Source organism: Colletotrichum fioriniae (genome assembly GCF_027942845.1).
Source record: "Colletotrichum fioriniae strain IMI 355084 chromosome Unknown scaffold_1, whole genome shotgun sequence".
Lineage (NCBI taxonomy): Eukaryota > Fungi > Ascomycota > Sordariomycetes > Glomerellales > Glomerellaceae > Colletotrichum > Colletotrichum fioriniae.
Genome location: NW_027076837.1, coordinates 3,854,920 through 3,873,057, shown reverse-complemented (window position 1 = coordinate 3,873,057; position 18,138 = coordinate 3,854,920). Strand labels below are relative to the sequence as shown.

General features: G+C 52.7%; 4 protein-coding genes across 4 annotated transcripts; 2 read left to right on the top strand and 2 right to left on the bottom strand.

The window, feature by feature from the left end:
- Positions 1-9,218: 9,218 nt before the first annotated feature.
- Positions 9,219-10,738, top strand: KMT2D (Lysine Methyltransferase 2D; the record flags this gene model as incomplete). Its single annotated transcript, XM_065756088.1, has 3 exons — positions 9,219-9,492; positions 9,553-9,589; positions 9,646-10,738. The coding sequence occupies 3 exons, from the start codon at positions 9,219-9,221 to the stop codon at positions 10,736-10,738; spliced, it is 1,404 nt and encodes a 467-aa protein (XP_065615328.1).
- Positions 10,739-10,925: 187 nt separating this feature from the next.
- Positions 10,926-11,803, bottom strand: N0V96_000973 (uncharacterized protein; the record flags this gene model as incomplete). The annotated part of the gene is made up of 3 exons (XM_053195368.2): positions 10,926-11,155; positions 11,263-11,439; positions 11,584-11,803. The coding sequence occupies 3 exons, from the start codon at positions 11,801-11,803 to the stop codon at positions 10,926-10,928; spliced, it is 627 nt and encodes a 208-aa protein (XP_053047338.2).
- Positions 11,804-12,870: 1,067 nt separating this feature from the next.
- On the top strand, positions 12,871-14,107 carry RFC3 (Subunit of heteropentameric Replication factor C (RF-C); the record flags this gene model as incomplete). The annotated part of the gene is made up of 2 exons (XM_053195370.1): positions 12,871-13,654; positions 13,713-14,107. The coding sequence occupies 2 exons, from the start codon at positions 12,871-12,873 to the stop codon at positions 14,105-14,107; spliced, it is 1,179 nt and encodes a 392-aa protein (XP_053047340.1).
- A 1,098-nt stretch (positions 14,108-15,205) lies between these two features.
- N0V96_000971 (uncharacterized protein) lies at positions 15,206-16,782 on the bottom strand (the record flags this gene model as incomplete). The annotated part of the gene is made up of 2 exons (XM_053195371.1): positions 15,206-15,781; positions 15,841-16,782. The coding sequence occupies 2 exons, from the start codon at positions 16,780-16,782 to the stop codon at positions 15,206-15,208; spliced, it is 1,518 nt and encodes a 505-aa protein (XP_053047341.1).
- Positions 16,783-18,138: the final 1,356 nt, after the last annotated feature.

Genomic DNA, 18,138 nt, shown 5'->3' with positions numbered 1-18,138 from the left:
TCTTATCCACCGACAGCCGGAACATTCTTATTGATGTTGTTGGCTCATTTCTTACGCTCCCATTCTTCCAGCCTATTACCGGCCAAGAAGACTGCTTGACGGTGACTGTCCAGCGTCCTTCTGGCACACCGTCCGATGCGATGCTTCCAGTCTTGTTTTGGATATTTGGGGGTGGTTTCGAGTTCGGGTCGACATCTACATACAGCGGGGCAAGCTTTGTCCGTGATGGTGCCGACATGGACCGTCCCTTCATCTTTGTTGCTGTCAATTATCGACTAGGAGGTTTCGGGTTCTTGCCTGGGCGTGAAATCCTGCAGGATGGCTCAGCCAACTTGGGACTATTGGATCAACGTCAGGCTCTAGAATGGGTTGCCGATAATATCGCTGCCTTTGGAGGTGATCCTGATAAGGTGACAATTTGGGGGGAATCAGCCGGTGCGATATCTGTTTTCGATCAGATGGCGCTGTATGACGGTAACAACTCCTATCAGGGTCGACGACTGTTTCGAGGGGCCATCATGAACTCTGGTAGCGTTATCCCAGCTGATCCAGTTGACTGCCCCAAAGGTCAGAAAGTCTACGATGCTGTCGTAAAGGCAGCTGGTTGTCAAGGAACAGCAAGTACCTTGGATTGCCTACGCAGTGTTGGTTATGAGACATACATGCGCGCCGCAACGGCGGTGCCCGGCATCCTTTCATACGAAGCTCTTGCTCTGTCGTATGTTCCTAGACCAGATGGCACGGCACTGGTAGACAGCCCTGACATGATCGCAAAAGCAGGACGATACGCTGCGGTGCCCATGATCATCGGCAACCAAGAAGACGAGGGTACACTGTTCGCACTATTCCAGCCTCTGGTGTTGACAGCGTCACAACTCGTCAACTACCTCTCAGAGCTCTACTTCCACAACGCCTCGACAGCGCAGTTGACTACCCTCGTCAATACATATGACCACCGTATCTCTGCAGGGAGTCCCTTTCGGACAGGGATCTTCAATGAAATCGTTCCTGGCTTCAAGCGCAGAGCTGCCATCCTTGGGGATCTCGTCTTCACTCTAGCACGCCGCTCATTTTTATCTGTTGCTAAAGCAAAGCACCCGGAAGTCCCAGCTTGGTCGTATTTGAGTAGCTACAACCACGGAACTCCCGTGCTTGGTACGTTTCACGCTTCGGACATACTGCAAGTGTTTCTTGGTGTCTTTCCTAGCTTTGCACGACAAAGCACCCGGACTTACTATCTCAACTTCCTTTACAACCTGGATCCTAATTTCGGATTGGGCGGTTATGCGCAATGGCCGGAATGGAGTCAGGATCAGCAACTACTTTGGTTTCTGAACGATCGAACAGATTACCTCAAAGATGACTTCCGAAACGAAAGTTACAGATTCATATATAACAACATGCAGTCCCTGAATTTCAGGGACGATTCAGATTCACTACCGCGGTGGTCTCTTTGATACGTCGTGTATTCACGAGCAGTATGCATGGTGTCAAGGACAAGAGGAGTGGCCTGCCTGTTTGTTCTTCTTTGACGGAATTCTTCTATCGAGAGCGAAAGGGGTATTGCCAACGCTAAACTATGTACGTAAATGAAGATATGTGTCCGGACAATAACTGTTGACTGGGTCTGGCTCTGGCGACCCCAACATGATTTGCTACAAAACTGTGTCAGTGGTTGTGTTGAGAGTTTGAGTGGACAGCATACCTTTGAAAAGACATCGGCCTGACGGATGCCCATCTCCTCCGCAATTTTTGCAAGACGGGCTTTGACATATATCCGCTGCTTTCTGGTCGCAAAACGACTCGATCCAGTAGCTAGCAAGGGCCACATACAAGACACACCAGCTAAGCCTTTTGGCATCTCGGATGTCCCGCATGGAAAGTAGGGAGTACTCAGAGCATCGCCCGTCCACCCAAAAAAGTACGGAGTACTCGAGATAATGTCTGCCACTTGCTCAGTTCCGATCCGATTCGCATCAATATACTCTTTCGTAAGAGTGTGGTCACTCGGTGCGCAGACCCATGCGATGCAACGAACAATGACCTGGTTGAGAAGAAGTCGAGATACGTGGGTGTTGATGTGCTTTCCGGCTGCCCATACGTTCGGGTAATCGTAAATAGGTCCAGGAAACGCCGAAACGTAGCCGATCTTGTCCTCCGGAACTTCCGCAGCCGATCCTGAAATAACTTTTCTCCATGCTGGTGGGCACTTGTCAAACCACACACCGAGATCGTCGTCCATTTTCCGTGCCCTCTGTAAAAGCTTCAAAGCTTTGTCGATCTTATCGGTGGTTCGTGCTCCCTTCAGAAGACTGTCGGCCTCGCCACGGATGAGTGTCGTCTGGAGGTTCAATACCAAAGCTTGGTGGCCAACAGTGTCGCAGACGGCTTGCCGTGCCCACCAAGTCAAATCCTCCAAGGAAATATTTGCAAAGAAGGTGTACTGTCGGACCTGTCTTGCGCGTTAGACCACCGGTTTTTGACACGACGTTTTGCTTGTAAGAGTAAGACGTACCGATGTTGCCCGAACAAATTCAAACATGCTCAAGCCAACGCCAGACGTAGTCTGTTGGGGTCCACGTAACTTGACTATTGCAGTCGCCCCAGAGATGTGCTTCTTGAAACCAGACATTTCAACGTCGTCTGAGACCAGTCCTTCGTAAAAGGCCAGAAGAATTGCAGAGGCAAGCGTGGTGTCCTGCCTCACAGCGATCTTGTCTTGCATAGCTCGAGTCAAGTCTTCTAATGCCTTGCTATAGTGTAGGTGAGCCATCGAAGACAACCGTCGTGAGTTTGGCCTACCAGCCAGAGCAGCCATTGATACAGCTGAAAAAGCGGACTGCAAAGGAGATGCTTGATAGCTAGGCATATTCAATAGGGGTAGTACAAATGTGAGAATCCCCCTGCCAACTCCCGTTGGTGGAGCAAGCACGTAGTTTGCCAGAAAGTAACATGTCGCTTGTTGGTCGAGAGGTGTCTGCAATGTGTGTGGCATGCCATAAGTCCCTCCTTCAATGTCTTTGAATGACACAAAGGTATCGGGCGCTTGATTGCTGATGTACGACAAAGAAGAGGCGTATGACATTGAAGGCGACGCTTCAGAAGAAGACGAATTTGAATATCTATCAAACCAGTCATCTTCTGTGATTGGAATGATTTGTTGTTTTCGTGGAGGTGGCGCTGCTGGTGGTGTCCATTCCATTACTTGTGGTTGGGTTTGGCATTCGTTTTCCACATCCTGTTCCGTCGCGCGACCCTCTCGAATAGCCTTGCGCAACGCAGCCGACTTGGCCTTACGAATAGTCGATTGAGTCTCATCGCGAAGGTTGATCTCGAATGCATCCCGATAGCCTGGGCAGGTTCTTTTCGACTTGGCGCATTTGAGGCAGAAGGGCTTCGTCTCGTCACACTTGATCCTCCTCGCGCGGCAGAGCTTGCATGCCCTGCTCGGGTGACCCGTGTTGACCATCTTTGAAATAGAGAGAAGCTGATGGTACGGTAGTACTGCTTTTCTTTCCTCGAATAGGTAGTGTATGCTATGCGCGAGATCCACGGCCAGTTGACGGTTCAGGTTTCGACGCGGTTTGTGTCATGTGAGCGAAACCCCCTATCAAAGTAGGAAATTCGAGGAGGAATGAGAGGGGCGGACGTGCTTCCCTAAGACATAAAAGGAAAATGGGCAGACAGAACCGGGCTCGTGTCAGACGCGGCCGAGGGCGGCTGTTGATGAACCTCGAGAACAGACTGCTAGCCGTTGACGCAAGATGGAAGAAGCCGCACAAGGAAGTTGATATGTTTCAACTCTAAAACTCGCCCCGCTTGCTTTGGTGACATTCAGCAGCGCCGCCAGTTACAAGGCATCTAGCTCAGAAGATGACGTTACGAGTCAGGGTTGGAGAGGATGGATGATAGTATATTGGGAGACGGGGAGCGATGCTTCTTCAATCGATGTCAGCCGCTTTTGGGGAAGGGTGGCCTATTGCACAAGTCTGTTCGGCCAACCGTCAAACCCGACAGCTGAACCTTGGATAGAACCTGTCAGCACATGTCGGCATGCCTCCCCGTCGGCGGCTTGAGCGAGTGCGAATTGTTGTTGTAAAGATGCGCAGCAGTAACATCAGACGAAACGGTTAGCCCAAGCGTCGCTGCAACTGAAGGAGTGAAACCGGAACTCCATGCGAAGACGACTGGAGTTTCTGAAACCTAGTCACCTATCATTCGACGCATGAAAGTACCCAAACAGGTCTGGCGCCGTTCTTGTCCCCGTCTTCTAGAAGCCTGCCGGTTTAGATGAAGGCCATCTCGGCAGCTCACAGCACCTGCTCTCACGTGAGAAGTCTTCAAATGAAGCTCATTGTGGGAGACTTTGACCGGAAATCATTGATTTAGAAGATCCCGTTCTAAATGTGTTTCTGAAAGTTTCTTGCTTGCCAAACCTGCCAGTCGCTGTCATCTTACGGACCTGTGCAACTTGTATGGGTCTTGGTCACCTAAGACTTGGTTGGCGAAATGACACCATGAAGATATTGGGTTAGTCTGAAGTGTTGAGTGTTAGAGCAAAAATTAGAGCTCTATCTAGTCCCAAAACGGGAAAATCCACCCATCTGACGAAAAAAATAACCCCGAAGAAGAAGACCGTCGAATAATTCGGGGACAGATGCTCTGTGTACACGCTGCCCCGAATACGGCTCACATGTCATGGTCTTCTCTCGGCATTCTCGTACAAGACCCGGCAGATACACGAGCGATCCCTTCGCTCACCCAGGAACACCTTCCTAGTCACTGCAATATTTGCAGGCTGGAGCCGTCGTCTGATGAACCAAACTGACGCGTTCACCCGCGAGTCTGGTTTCTTTGCTCAACTGACATGACGTGACAGCCTGCACAGAATCCTCGGTCTCGGTATCTCTCTCTGTGATTGCCGAACCGAGTCTGTGATGAGAATCCGAGTTGGTGGAACACCTCCAAGAGTGGTGCTCTGCCAGGCCGCCGGATTCTCGTCCCAACGCACTCCCGACAAATTCTTAGAACCTCTTTCTTTACGAGGACAATAGCAGATGGGCCCTCCTGAGCGAATCAGTCATGCAAGAAAGAAGTGGTTGATGCTGTGATTAACGAGAACGTCTGCATAAAATGTCATCTGACCGAATCTTCGAAACTCTCAGCAAGCGATGCGCGATGCATTGGGCTTGCGTATCTTCAACATCTAGTCCCAACAGTCACCGTTGCATTCCACCCCCGATCTCCTCAGAGACGCGGCACCATTGCCATGAGATACATTTAGGTGGCTGTGTGCCGGCTGTACTAAGGTAGCCAGTCTGTGGAGTGCTCCAAAACAACATGCCAAAATCTAAAGTCCTGCTGCGCATTTGAAAGCAGGCATTTCTCTGCATGGATCAAGCGGCAATGTTAGTTCCCCCATACGCGTAACTAGCCATCACCGGCTCACTAGGCAAATGGCGGGGATGAGATAATAGAATGAGCATCGTTAAGTGAGACACCGGCACAGAAATCGCGCTGACTCGAAGGCTTTATGGCATAGTAAATGACTGATTAGTTGCCGCAAAAACGGCGGAACCCAGTACAACACACTGGCCGGCCCGTCGGAGTCTGTCACCAACGTCATCCGTAGTGGGATTCTCCGTTTGTCTAATTTGGCAAAGCCCGCTCACTCGAGTATCAGATTCCTGTTCTCAAAACCCGAATCGTACGGAGTGGAGGACGGAGTTAGCCGTCCCAGCCGTAGCTGTTGTGGGCGGAATTCGGGTCAGAGGAACGGACCTGCGATCGGCCGACAGCCCACGCAACTAGCAGACGTCGAGCACTGACATCAAGTATAGTTTTCCCCAGGAATGACCAAGTGAAGACGTGATACAACCGCGGGGACTCTTACGTCGAAAGGCCCGGGATGTGGGTGAGGGACTAGGATATGCCTTTAAATCCAGCAGCGCCGGATAAAGTCTTCTTTTCATGAGTTTTGCAGGTAGCTTTCCGCCGGCAGCACAGGCGCATCAAGTCCAGAATTTAACTCACGTCGCTGAGTCCGACGTGCGTTGTCTTGAACGCTGGGGTCCTTGCCTGCGGGCACACTGAGGACGTGAAAACGCGTTTAAGCACGTATGCACTGCTCTGTACCAAGTCCGAATCCCAACCCCGTTATCCGCGGCCCTGGAAACATTTTAAAGTATCGCAGTACGAAACTAATGGGGGCTGCCGTGCGGCATATGTCAGGGTCAGGGGGGCTTAATGGACGATCATATAGCTGAGCAGACTCCGCCTAGTACACGTGTACAGTCAAGCGTATCCCTTACCGGCAGTTGGTGCAAAGGCCACATCGCGGTCTGCAGCAGGCACGATTTAAGCTTGATGCTGGCTCAAGGTAGATCGACGCAGGCATGATGTCGCGATCCTGTTGTCAGCGGGCAGGGCCATCGATTCCAGCCCTGGTGGAAAGTTGCTGGGTTACCGAGACCGATGCCGTCTATTTTTTCAACTCCCCAGCTGTAAGACCGACCATGCGGCTGAGCTACATTTCAGACATCTCCGGAGCCTCCACGAATCTTGATGACCACCCTCCCACGCTGAGGCTTTGCGGGGGAGGGGGGGGCAGGGAAGATCATGGAGGCCGATGCGCCTGTCAACCATCGCAGCAGTAGCAGACGCTGTCAAGCAGAAAAGTTTCTCTTGCAAGCTCAGACATCTTGACACGGCACACCTACAGGATAGACACCTGTCTGGATAAACTCTTCTCACATCCACACACTGATCAGTGCTTCAACTCTCTGGCTCTATTAGTGTGTGCGTCAAGCTCGCCTCGACTTGACACATGGAGAGTGCTCGCTGGAAGATCGGTCCGTGGAGTAAGAAGAAAGAGCAATAGAGTAAACATGAGAAATGCGCCCGAAAGTCATGCACAGAAACCATCGAAGTTACTACAATAGTGCGCAAGGAGAAGATCCAGGCAAGGGTTCACAGTCCGAAAGCTCGGGATGGAAAATCAGCCGCAGCATCAGGTCGGACTCGCATTGCTCGCATCTTCCAACGGCGGAGAGCAGGAAGATGACGGGATGATTAGCAGCAGAGACATTCTTGACAGCCAGTTGCCTTATTGGGCTGATAGAACCGCCAGGATGGGTCACAGTTGGTTATATGACTTGGGGTACGAACAGACAGCCCAGGCGGGCTGGACACGTACAAGGGACAGGCGACGACAGCAAAGAACAGGCAAGACAGTTGTAAAAGACGGGATGAAAAGGTCATCTTCTCTGCTGAGTTGCCTAGCCGGGGGCAACCTTTTGCGATGAGAGCACCGCCTTCTCGTCCCAAAAGGGAAATGGTTCGCTGTTCCCCAACGGCGTCTGAAACGAATTTCCTCCTACCACTTGCCCTCTCGGGCAAGTGGATGGAAAGTCTACAAACACACCTCACCACTATTCTAATACCGGCCCGCTGCTGAAGACTTGTCCAACGTCGCAGCAAGCCAGTTGAGAGTGCTCGGGAGAGGAGTCTGTAGAAGGGAAGAAGAGGAGAAAGTGGTGAGGAGGATGGAGCGTGAAGACAGTATGGTTGGGATGAGATGTGGCGACGTTGATTCTAATAAGGGTCTCACTTGCACCAAGTATGCTTTCTGTGTTCTACTTCTCCTTTTTCGAAAAAGAAAACGAGAAAAAGTGCCACATCGTTGAACGAAGAGACACTACACTTAATCGAGATACCCAAGCAATTTGTTTCTGCTTCTGAAGAGTCGAATACCCCGTGTACGAATCACAAGTAATGCACATATCGAGTACGATCATTCAACATAGTCTTTCGTCGTAGCCAATACGTCTCAGAGAATTGAAAGGCCGGACTTTCTTCCATTGACGACCCCGATCTGCATACGCCTCGCCTCGCCTTTGGCCGTCATCAGCCTTACTGCCCTATCTGGGCATGCCCGTCGCGGTACTCTTCAAGTCCGGAATTCCGCAACACGTCGTCGGCTAGTCATAAGACAGACTGTTCACTGTCTTGGTCAGTTTACTACTACTAGGAGGCCCGCTTGCCTATTCCATACATGCAGTTCGTCACTACATGAGCCGCAATGCAACCTTGGAGTCTGTCCTCCTCAACCATTGACTCAAGTCCGTATACGGCTTCTTACACATAGGGAATCACCTGAGACTGTCTACCCGCATTGAGTTGTTTTCTGTCCGGTCTGTCTTCCGCTTACAACATCTCTCTACGCTGGTTGTATCCACAAGCCGACGTCCCGTCCGTACCCCTGACCCGGCAGGTCGCAGGGTCTAGACGAAAAGAGGCAGCGTGCCTCACTTCTAAAAGCAGTCATGGCCGGTCTTGCTGGATTCCTCTCTGCGGCCGCTTCCCTCATATCTCTCAACTTCGTTGCTGCAGAGGGAGTTGTCAAGGCGGCACAGGCTTCTACATCACCGGCACTCCAACTAGCACAGGTGGCGGCATCCGTACCAAAGCCAGCAGCAACGCCGTTGTCATCAACACCACTCTCAAATCCACAGAGACCTGCCGCGCCGGCCGTAGCACTAGCAACTTTGGCTTCTCAAAACCACTCCATAGCGAAAGCGGGTATACCGTCGGTTGCTGGCCAGCTACAACCTCCACAAGTCATTGTTGAGACGAATTACATCGTTTACACTCAAATCAGGACTGCTGCGCCGTCATATATCACTGTCACGCAAACAATACGACCGCCGCCGCCTCCTCCTCCTCCTCCTCCTCCCGTTAGACCACCACCTCCTCCAAAGCAAGAACTTCCACCTTCACCTCCTAAGCAGATACAGCCGATATCTCCGCCGAAGCAGGTTCAGCCTTCATCACCACCAAAGCAAGCTCAACCTCCTTCACCGCCAAAACAAGTTCAACCGTCTTCGGCGCCCAACCAGATTCAGCCCCCTGCACCCCCGAGGCAGGCCCAACCTCCTTTGCCACCAAAGCAAGGGGAACCACCGAGAATTCCATCTCTACCTCCTCCTGCGGCCAATAGTCAGGCATCTAATGCAGTGCCTCTTGTGATTCCAGTCCCATTAGTTGTACCAGCACCGTTGGTGTTACCTTCAACACCGACTCCAAAGACGACACCACAGCTGGCTGCTACTTCACCTTCTCCACCACCGCCACCGCCGCCTCTAGCAGCAGCACCTCCAGCAACAACACGCCTCAGCATTCCGGAATCACCGCCACAACCGCCAGTTCTCAATCCCATCATGAGTGCCGAGGGGCCAGAGAGGGGTGGCATGCCCAATGTAAACCCGAACCCGCAGGCTCAGACTGGTCCTCCCGGTGGGCCTTCTATGGGACCTCCTGACCCGGCCAATGGAGCGTTCCCGGGTGGTATACCAAACAAGAATATCGACCTGCCGGTCACCATCATGTTCATGGTGTTGTTCATGCTTGGTGCGTACGTACACTTGAGCATTTATCGGAGAAATGCCAAACGTGGTCACAAGTTCCTGATTTCGGATATCGTCTTCGACTTCTGTATGATCCGAACAGTTACTTGCATCTTTCGGATCACGTGGTCGATTGTGTCGACCCGAGGGGTTGTGTTACTGGCGTTGATCACTGAGAACGGAGGGTAAGTCAAGCGGTCTGAGCTGCAAAAGGAATGAGTATCCTGCTAACGATGTTCAGTGCTGCTCTTTTGTTTGCTGTTAACATCTTCTTCGCCCAACGCCTGGTCCGCTCGATCCATCCGAAAGCCGGATGGTGTACCGCGTTTAGTCAGTTCAGTTTGATCCTGCTCTTTTCGGTTCCGGCATTTATCATTCTGAACATGACGTCGACAATCATCGCGTTTTTCAGTGTTGGCAATGTAGATCGTCTTGAGACTACAGACGATTTACTCAAATTCGGAAGTTCATGGAACACTTTCCTCTCCATCTTCCCTGTACTTGTCGTAAGCGGATGCCTCTCTGTGCCAGGACCGAGGCCAGAGAAGTTCGGTTCTGGCTCACAGAGAGTCAAGGTAGCCCTGCTTTACCTGGGCTCATTCCTTTTGATTACTGGCCAGTCCATTCGACTGTTCGCCGTCTTCAATAAGGAACTACCAGGAGCAACGCCGAGCGTGATTTACGGAAAGGCAGTATTCTACACGACGGGGTTCTTCTTTGAGCTCATTGTCGTCGCACTCTACGCAATCATGAGAGTTGACCTTCGTTTCCACGTTCCGAACGGAGCAAGTGGGCCCGGGGACTACTCCGGCGACAGGGACAAGGGCAGCTACTCTGTCGAAGAGATTGAGCGGCTCATTGACGATTTGGAGGTGCCGCATCAGATTATGCGTGAAAGAAAGGGACCAGAAGACATGGAAATGGTATTCACCATTTTCTTCGCCACCAAGGACGCCGGAAAGGATAAAGAAAAGAAGGAAGCCGGAGAAGGGTCAGACGAAACGTCATCTGGTACAAACACCGAAGACGCAGCGCTGCCGGAGAGGCCAAAGAGAATTACCAGGAGGCAAACGCTCATCGATGCCATCAACCGGCCTCCGCGGCCGCCAAGGACTCCGTCGGCGTATCCTGACATTCCGGACATGTATGCTCAGATGGGTGAGCCAGAGATGCCGCCGAGACGTCCCACGAGGCCGTCCATGTATTCTCAGTTCGACAACGGGCAAGCGTATGACGCCAGGGCCGACGCGCGGTATCAGCAGCAGTATTGGGGTGCATCGCCGCCTTATGGAAACGAGAAGGAGGGCATGAAAAGCGTAGACTTGAGACGATGAGGAATGAAGGAAGCAGAGCATTGAAGCGAAGCGAGCGAGTTGCGAACGGAAGCCGCTTGGGCATCCGTCTGATGTATTCTATTCACATATCATGATTACTTTCCACTGATGGCGGGCTTGCACGCCGGAAGTGATGACACATGAGAAAGAAGGACGAGTCAAAAGTCGGCAGTAGTGCCATTTCACTTTACTTCATTAACCCCCGGGCTGGCCTCATCATGGGAATCATCTGTGACGATTGACCGACTTCAGTCTTGGTCAAGAAGCCTGCTGATGAGTAAAGGTCCACAATATACTCCTCGGCATCGAGGTACATTGGGTAGCCCAGCTTGTCGGCAATTTCCGTTCCTCGTTGGAGGAGGGCTTTCGCATAGCCTCGTCGAAGGTAGGCCGGGTCGGTGAAAATCAGCTCGAAGTCTGGCACATGATCAGCGTTTTGCAGGTGGGCGGCCGGCCAGATTGTCAACGGGAAGCTTATTCGTGGTGAACGAACCGGCCGGCCAAGGAGTCTAGAGTTGACGTACAAACGTGAGGGTTCTTGCCCATGACACGGTCGTGCTGAGACGCCATGTCGGAGAAGAACTCATCAAGCAGCTCGTCTTTTTGCCCTGCATTGGCGGGAGGCCATCGCCTTCGCCAGGACCAGGTTCCCTTGTCCTCGGGACGGATAATCCAGATGAGGGTGGTGGCTACTGGCTCGCCTTGAACGGGACAGCTGTCAGTCAGAGAAGGTACGAGTAGATATGGCGCCGTCAATTCAGCGGATTCCGAAGTCCGGTAGGGATAAGACAAGGTCGGAGTTCGGACAGCCGGCGGAGATGATCATGTCGAGGAGTTTGGGCTACCTTTCTCGTTCCTAACAACGGCAACTTGACCTTCTTGAGAACCGTGCTCCTTCGAGAGCATGAACTGCTTGTAGGCGTCGGTAATGTAGGCCCGGCCGTATTCATTTTGCGGGAACAAGGTCTGAAAGAAGTCACTATTGAAGGACTTGAAGAAAATTTCGGCGATGGCGGGGGCGTCTTCGAGCCTGGCCGGCTCAACAGCGACGGGTACTGCCGCCATTGGATTGAAAGATCGGCGGTGACGTGGGTGACGAAGAAAATGAGCGTCAGAGCGGATGGCAGATCAGATGCCAAGCCAGAGGATGAGGAACTGCGGATGTAAAGGCGCTGGCGAGGCTCAACGGCTGGTGAGACGGTTCGGGTGGGAGAAATGAGACGAAGGTGACCTCGAAGATGAAGGAAAGTCAGGAATTAGCCCAGTATTTCAAGGCCGGCAGCTATGGCCAAGACATGGCATGACTCTGAGGCCGAGGCCGACTACGACTAATACGATGTGAACAGCGGGGTGCCAAACGCACCCCAACTTCAAAATCCCCAGATGGGGTGCCACCGGGAATCCTTGACTCGACTGCGGACGGGTTTTCCGTAAGGTAATGCTTCAAGACCAGCTCGTGTGCGCGGAGAGTGGAGACGTCTCCCCGAAACGTATCCATAAAGTAGGTGAGATAGGTTACTTTGACAGCCCAAACATGATCCAGGGTGATTCTCTGGGATGGAAGGGGAAGGTCGAGAGACAAACAGCAATTCTTATTCTTGTCCAATGGCAAGAGCGAGGCTAATGTCTGACAGTCATACAGACTTAACATGTTGGTGGCATATTTGTACGATTCCACAGCACTTGCTAAATTGATTTGAGGCAGAAAGGAGCAGGATCACAGGCCGGCGTTGGGCGAGGCCCGAAACAAGACTTGGCCAGCCTTGGGGACAATGTTGGATCGTGGATGGAACTGTGGTTATTGTGTGAGATGGGACGCGAGTCTAAGACTCCAACTTTTGATAGAGGGGTAGTTTCGCTTATGTAATGGAATATCCATAGCGGGGCCGACCACGTTGACCGCCTTCTCGCCCCGTCGAACCTGGGGCTCCCTCCGGCAAAGTTTAAGTGGTCACGTGAAGCACCATCATTTGACGCGTTTGCGACGCGTCTCCCAAGCAGATGCATCACGTCAAGATTTCTAATTTCCACTTGTACGGATACCTTATCTGTACGTTCGAACTCATATCCCACCACCTCATCATCGTCCCCTCCGCAGATCATCAGTCGAGCTCCTCCGCACCGCAGCCAATATGTCCGACTTCGAAGACGAGATGGACGTCGACGTCCCCGTGTCCAAAGACATCACCTTCTCCTCAGACGCCAAGCAGGGCAAGCGCAGCGCCGCCAACCTCCCCGTCGAAGCCGAAGATAGTCTGCCATGGGTTGAAAAGTACCGCCCGGTAAGCCTCAACGATGTGTCCGGACACCAGGATATTCTCGCCACCATCAACAAGTTTGTCGACTCGAATCGTCTCCCTCACCTCCTCCTCTATGGGCCCCCGGGAACTGGCAAGACCTCGACGATCCTCGCCCTCGCGCGCCGCATCTATGGCGCCGAGAACATGCGGCAGATGGTTCTCGAGCTCAACGCTTCAGATGATCGCGGCATCGATGTCGTTCGCGAGCAGATCAAGACCTTTGCCTCGACAAAACAAATATTTACCCTCGGTCCCTCGTCCAAATCGGGCAGCGGTGGCAGCATGGCGGCGTACAAGCTCATCATCCTCGACGAGGCCGATGCTATGACGAACACGGCGCAGATGGCGTTGCGTCGCATCATGGAAAAGTACACTGTCAACACGCGCTTCTGCATCATTGCAAACTACTCGCACAAGCTTTCACCGGCACTGCTGTCAAGATGCACGAGGTTTCGATTCAGTCCGTTGAAGGAGCGCGATATTAGGGTCTTGGTGGATAAGGTGATTGAGGAGGAGCACGTCAAAATCATCCCCGACGCCACAGAAGCATTGGTGAAGCTTAGCAAGGGCGACATGAGAAGAGCACTCAATGTGCTTCAGGCCTGTCACGCATCAAGTGAGTACTCGCCCGGTTCTGCACAACGGCCCCAGGGGGGAGCATGCTAACAACGCAGGTACCCCGTTGCAACCCAAAGACGCACCCAAGGTGGCCGAGGCAGACATTGTGAGGGAAACTATCTCCACCGAGACGATATACAACTGCATCGCCGCCCCTCAACCCGACGCCGTGCAGGAGATTCTGGATGTCTTGTTGAGCACAACAGACGTGACATCTTGCCTGACTACTATCAACACCCTAAAGGTGTCACGGGGTCTCGCCCTGGCAGATATTATCACGGCTCTAGCGGAGCAACTGGCGACACTCGAGGTCAAGCCGGAAATCATGATCAAGTGGCTCGACGGGCTGGCGGATATCGAACACCGTGTGGCCGGCGGTGGCAGCGAGACAGTGCAGACGGGAGCTGTAGTGGGCGTCATCAGAAGCGGAGCCGAATTGATGAGCAAATGAATAAGTCGTGGTGCGTACGAGGGTAACCTACGGTCCCTAGATGGATAATTTACGACGTTATGATCATCTAAAGTGGTTGTCCCGATATGTCTTTGCATGATATGCCGAACTGCCATCTTTCAACCGACTTGGGTCAAGCGGCAACACCCAACCCCCACTAGAGCTGTTGTGCTAATTTTGGAATGTGTACAATGGAACAGTGACAATACCGGTACCTCATGCAAAATGCCGGGATGAACCGCGATTTGTCGGTGTGGCTCCTAGGAAGCTCATCAAGGCATGCGATGTCTGGCCATCTCCAGCCACCCGCTGCCGATTCTCTGCCCTTACCTAGGTACCCGTCTTTATATGGCTGTGGCGTACCAGTGGAATGCGCGAGCCAAACTCTGAGTCTGGGTCGTTTGAAAGCAACAGGACTGACTCCTCGTCGACTTCTGGGCCCCGTTTGTTGACTATCATCCCTTCAGTTTTCAAGCTGAGTTCATCTCGGCAAGGTCGGGACAGCGCTAACTAGGCACAAAGGGGTGGTAACTGAGAATCTCTGAGTCGGAATCTGGATATGTACTGTAATATGAACAACGAAAGGCTTTCTATTGCGAGCGCTCGCTCTGACCGTTGGACTCCATCGGCCTCCCAAACCAGGGCCATTGAAGAAGTAGACGTATTTTCCAAATAAACGCCAAAGTCGTCTCGAAACCCAAGTCTTGCCTCGCCTGTCACGTCATGATGGTGATATACACACACTACAAGAAAAGAAATGCACACATGCCTGTGGTTCTATACAGATGCCAGACCGATGAACGCCTGGCTGATTTGGCTTCCATGGGAGGCGTTTTGTTTCCTCCCTGGCAAGAAAATCCGAGTCAAGGGGATTCCAGAGGAGGGGGTGTTTTCCCCACCATGTCCAAGAATCCCGTATCCAAGTCCTTGGCGTACTGAGACATGGGATAAGGCCCCACGTGAAACATACGTCACGTCTCAAAGCCTTGGATGGCAGCCGTGCTTGCATTGAAGCAGGCCCTCGGCGCGCTGGTCTTTCGTGGCGACGTGAATGTCTCGTGCCGACTCTAAGTCAGTGGTGACTGGTGCGTTTTCACCTCAGACATCGGGCCACTTCACTGGGCCGCACTCGCCCTGCTGCTCAATCCAGGCGTTGATCTTCTCTACAGCCCAGCCGGACATGGTGCGCTTCTCGTCCGTGGACTCGCGCTTGACCGGGTGGCCAAGCTTCCATGCCCAACTGAAGCCGCAGACGCCGTCCTTGTACTGGAATGAGAAGCAGGACCTGTCGGCCTCGCAGGCCTTGCGGCAATTGCCAAAGGACAAGTGTGCAACCTTCTCCTCTTCTGTCAAGTCTTCTTTCTTGGCTCGATTGAGTTGCCAGTCTTGATGCTTGTTGGCGGATTCGTCGAGGAAAAATCGGTCATCGGCTAGATTGTCCCAATCGGCGCGCTCAGGCTGCATACGAGGCGCAAAGAATTCGTGATAGATATCCTTGATGCGCATGACTGGAGGCGGCTGGGGAAGGCTAGGGTCAGAGTAGCGCTTGTGCTCGTATTCCCAGAAAGTGGAGATCTCCTCGGCATTCATGTGATGCATCGTCACGATGGGGTGGCACCAGTGAGTAGGCCCATATGGCAGAGTAAAAGGCTTTTCGCCGTTGATCGTAGGCCACTGGGAAATGGTCAGTTCAAGCTGTGTATAAAAACAGAGATGGCATGATGATTACTCACCACATTATGGACGTTCACGTCGGCATTGTCCTTCATAGCTAGCGCAAAGATGTAGTCTCCGCAGCATTCTTTGCTCGCGCGAACATCCCACTTGTTGCCAACATCTTCATGGTCAGCAATCATGTCGTGCATAGCCGCCTGAGAGACGATGTAGCCGCTGCCACCATGGCCAAAGACGAAGTTGCGAATCATGGTGACACTACCGAGATAGTGCTTATTCTTGGGGTTGAGGTTCTTGAGCCACTGGACAAGCGTGGGCCAGAGCACGTAGGTATCGGCGTCGATGTAAATATACCAGTCGTAGTTGGGACGCATGCGGTACGTCTTCTCGGCGATGTGGACGTTTTTGTACTTGTCGAGATTCCAGCCCTCATCCTTGCTTACAGCCAGCTTGTTGCAGCTCTGCTGATCGGCCTGGCAAGCCTTTTGGCGGCGGTAGAGATCAAAGTCCTGGTTACCTTCCATGGCCTCGGGAAGAACCTTGTCAAGACTGTCCCGAATGTGGTAGTTTGCAACGGTCTGGTCGAGGTCGGAGAAGATGAAGTACTCGGGCAAGCACTTGAGCATGGTCATGAGTTGCGTAGGGACCTTGTCGAAGGACTCGGTGGCGCCCGTCTTCATGATGACGAGGATATTGCTCGTGTCGGGGAAGGTGTCGCAGATGGGGTCGTGAGGACGGTAGGGAATGTCTTGATTCGACACATTGTGCTGGGCGAGGCGGTCGTCTTGGTAGCTCGGGGGCGGCGGAGGAGGCGGAGGACGGCCATCGGGACCTGCACTGGGGGAGCTGCCGGCAGGCGGAGGTGGGCTGTGGCCTTTGAAGGGGTGGTAGTTGGGGCCTTCTATCGCCCAATCGCCGCCGAGTCTCCTCGACGAAATGAGAAAGATGACTGCGGTGACAGAGACGAGGGCGAGAACGGTGAGGGCGCGACGGGATAACATGTTGATGGCAGCAATAGGGTTTATACAAACGTCATTCCGTCTTTGGCTCAATCCCATGATAGCACACGTCGTTTATTGAGGTGAAAGAGTTGCCGACGGCGGCGACGGCAACGAAGTATGTTGCCGGACTCCAAAAAGATGGAAGAAAGTTGTAGCCAGCGGCGTTTGGGGTTTGAAAAGTAGTATACAGAATTCGGTAGAGATGGAATAAGGTAGACTGGCGGTTTGCGCGCGGTCGCGTCGGCAGAGGACCTTGGTAAGAAGTAGCAGAGAAGAAGATTCCAAAAAGGTCGTGGGTGGTGAGAATGGAATTAGGCAAGGTAGCCAAAAGAGTGAGAGCGAATGGTGGAAGAGAGGGAAGGAGCGGCGAGGAAGGATATCCTGGGTCGGAATATCTCAGCCACTGTGCGCCGATGGCAGAGGGTTATGAGGTGTGAAGCAGCGAAAGCCTGTTGTCTGGTTGGAACTTGGAAGCGAAGGCGAAAGGAGAAGAGGCTGGAGCTAAGTGCACCTCAGTTTGCTGGTGGAGGGCGGGCCGTCGCAGAAAAGAAGAGTTGGACCCCTGCCTAGTTTGATGGAAAAGTACAGGTACCGACAAGGTAAACCATGGAGATACACCATAAATACCTACCCAAGGCAGTACGTAGCGACTCAAGTAAAGCAAAACCTGACTGAGCTGGGTACGGATACTCTAGAGAAAAACAGGTACGGAGTACAGTGCCCAGTGTGTAAGGAGGCAGTTGAGGCGGGAAAGCGAGAAAAGCGAAGGACATGAGGCTAGGCGGATGCCTTGGGCAGGCAGTGTCCTGGCAAGATGAGGTGAAGCAGCATGCGTCCAAGTTTAAAAGTGCGCAAAAGATGATGGCAAATGGACCCGAGGGGCAGGACGCGCTGGACCAGAATGGGGTTGAGATGAATGGATGGCGTGGAGAGCCAAGCGCCAAGCACCAGTCTCGCTGCATCAAAAGATTGTCGTGTCCAAAGGGTGAAGGGACGTTGCAGCGCGGATATTGTTCGCAGGACTCAGGACTCAGGACTCAGGAGTAAGGTCCGTACCGACCAAAGGCACCTACCTCCGTACCTTGGACTCTAAGGTACATTAGTGCCAGAAGGCCAAAACGGTCCGTCCGTCCTTGCAACCATTTTAGCTTTGCCTTGAATCCGGGTATCTTTGTACGGATACTTGATGTATCCGTAGGGTGTAGGTACGGCACTAAACATGTTGCAATTAATAATCGCTACGATTTAGGGCCGACGTTTGACATGCAACTCATGACGGTGGCGTGCAAGCTAAAATATGGTGCCGCCAGAGCGACCAAGCAGCTGTCAGACGTCCTCGTCGTCTGGAAATTATGG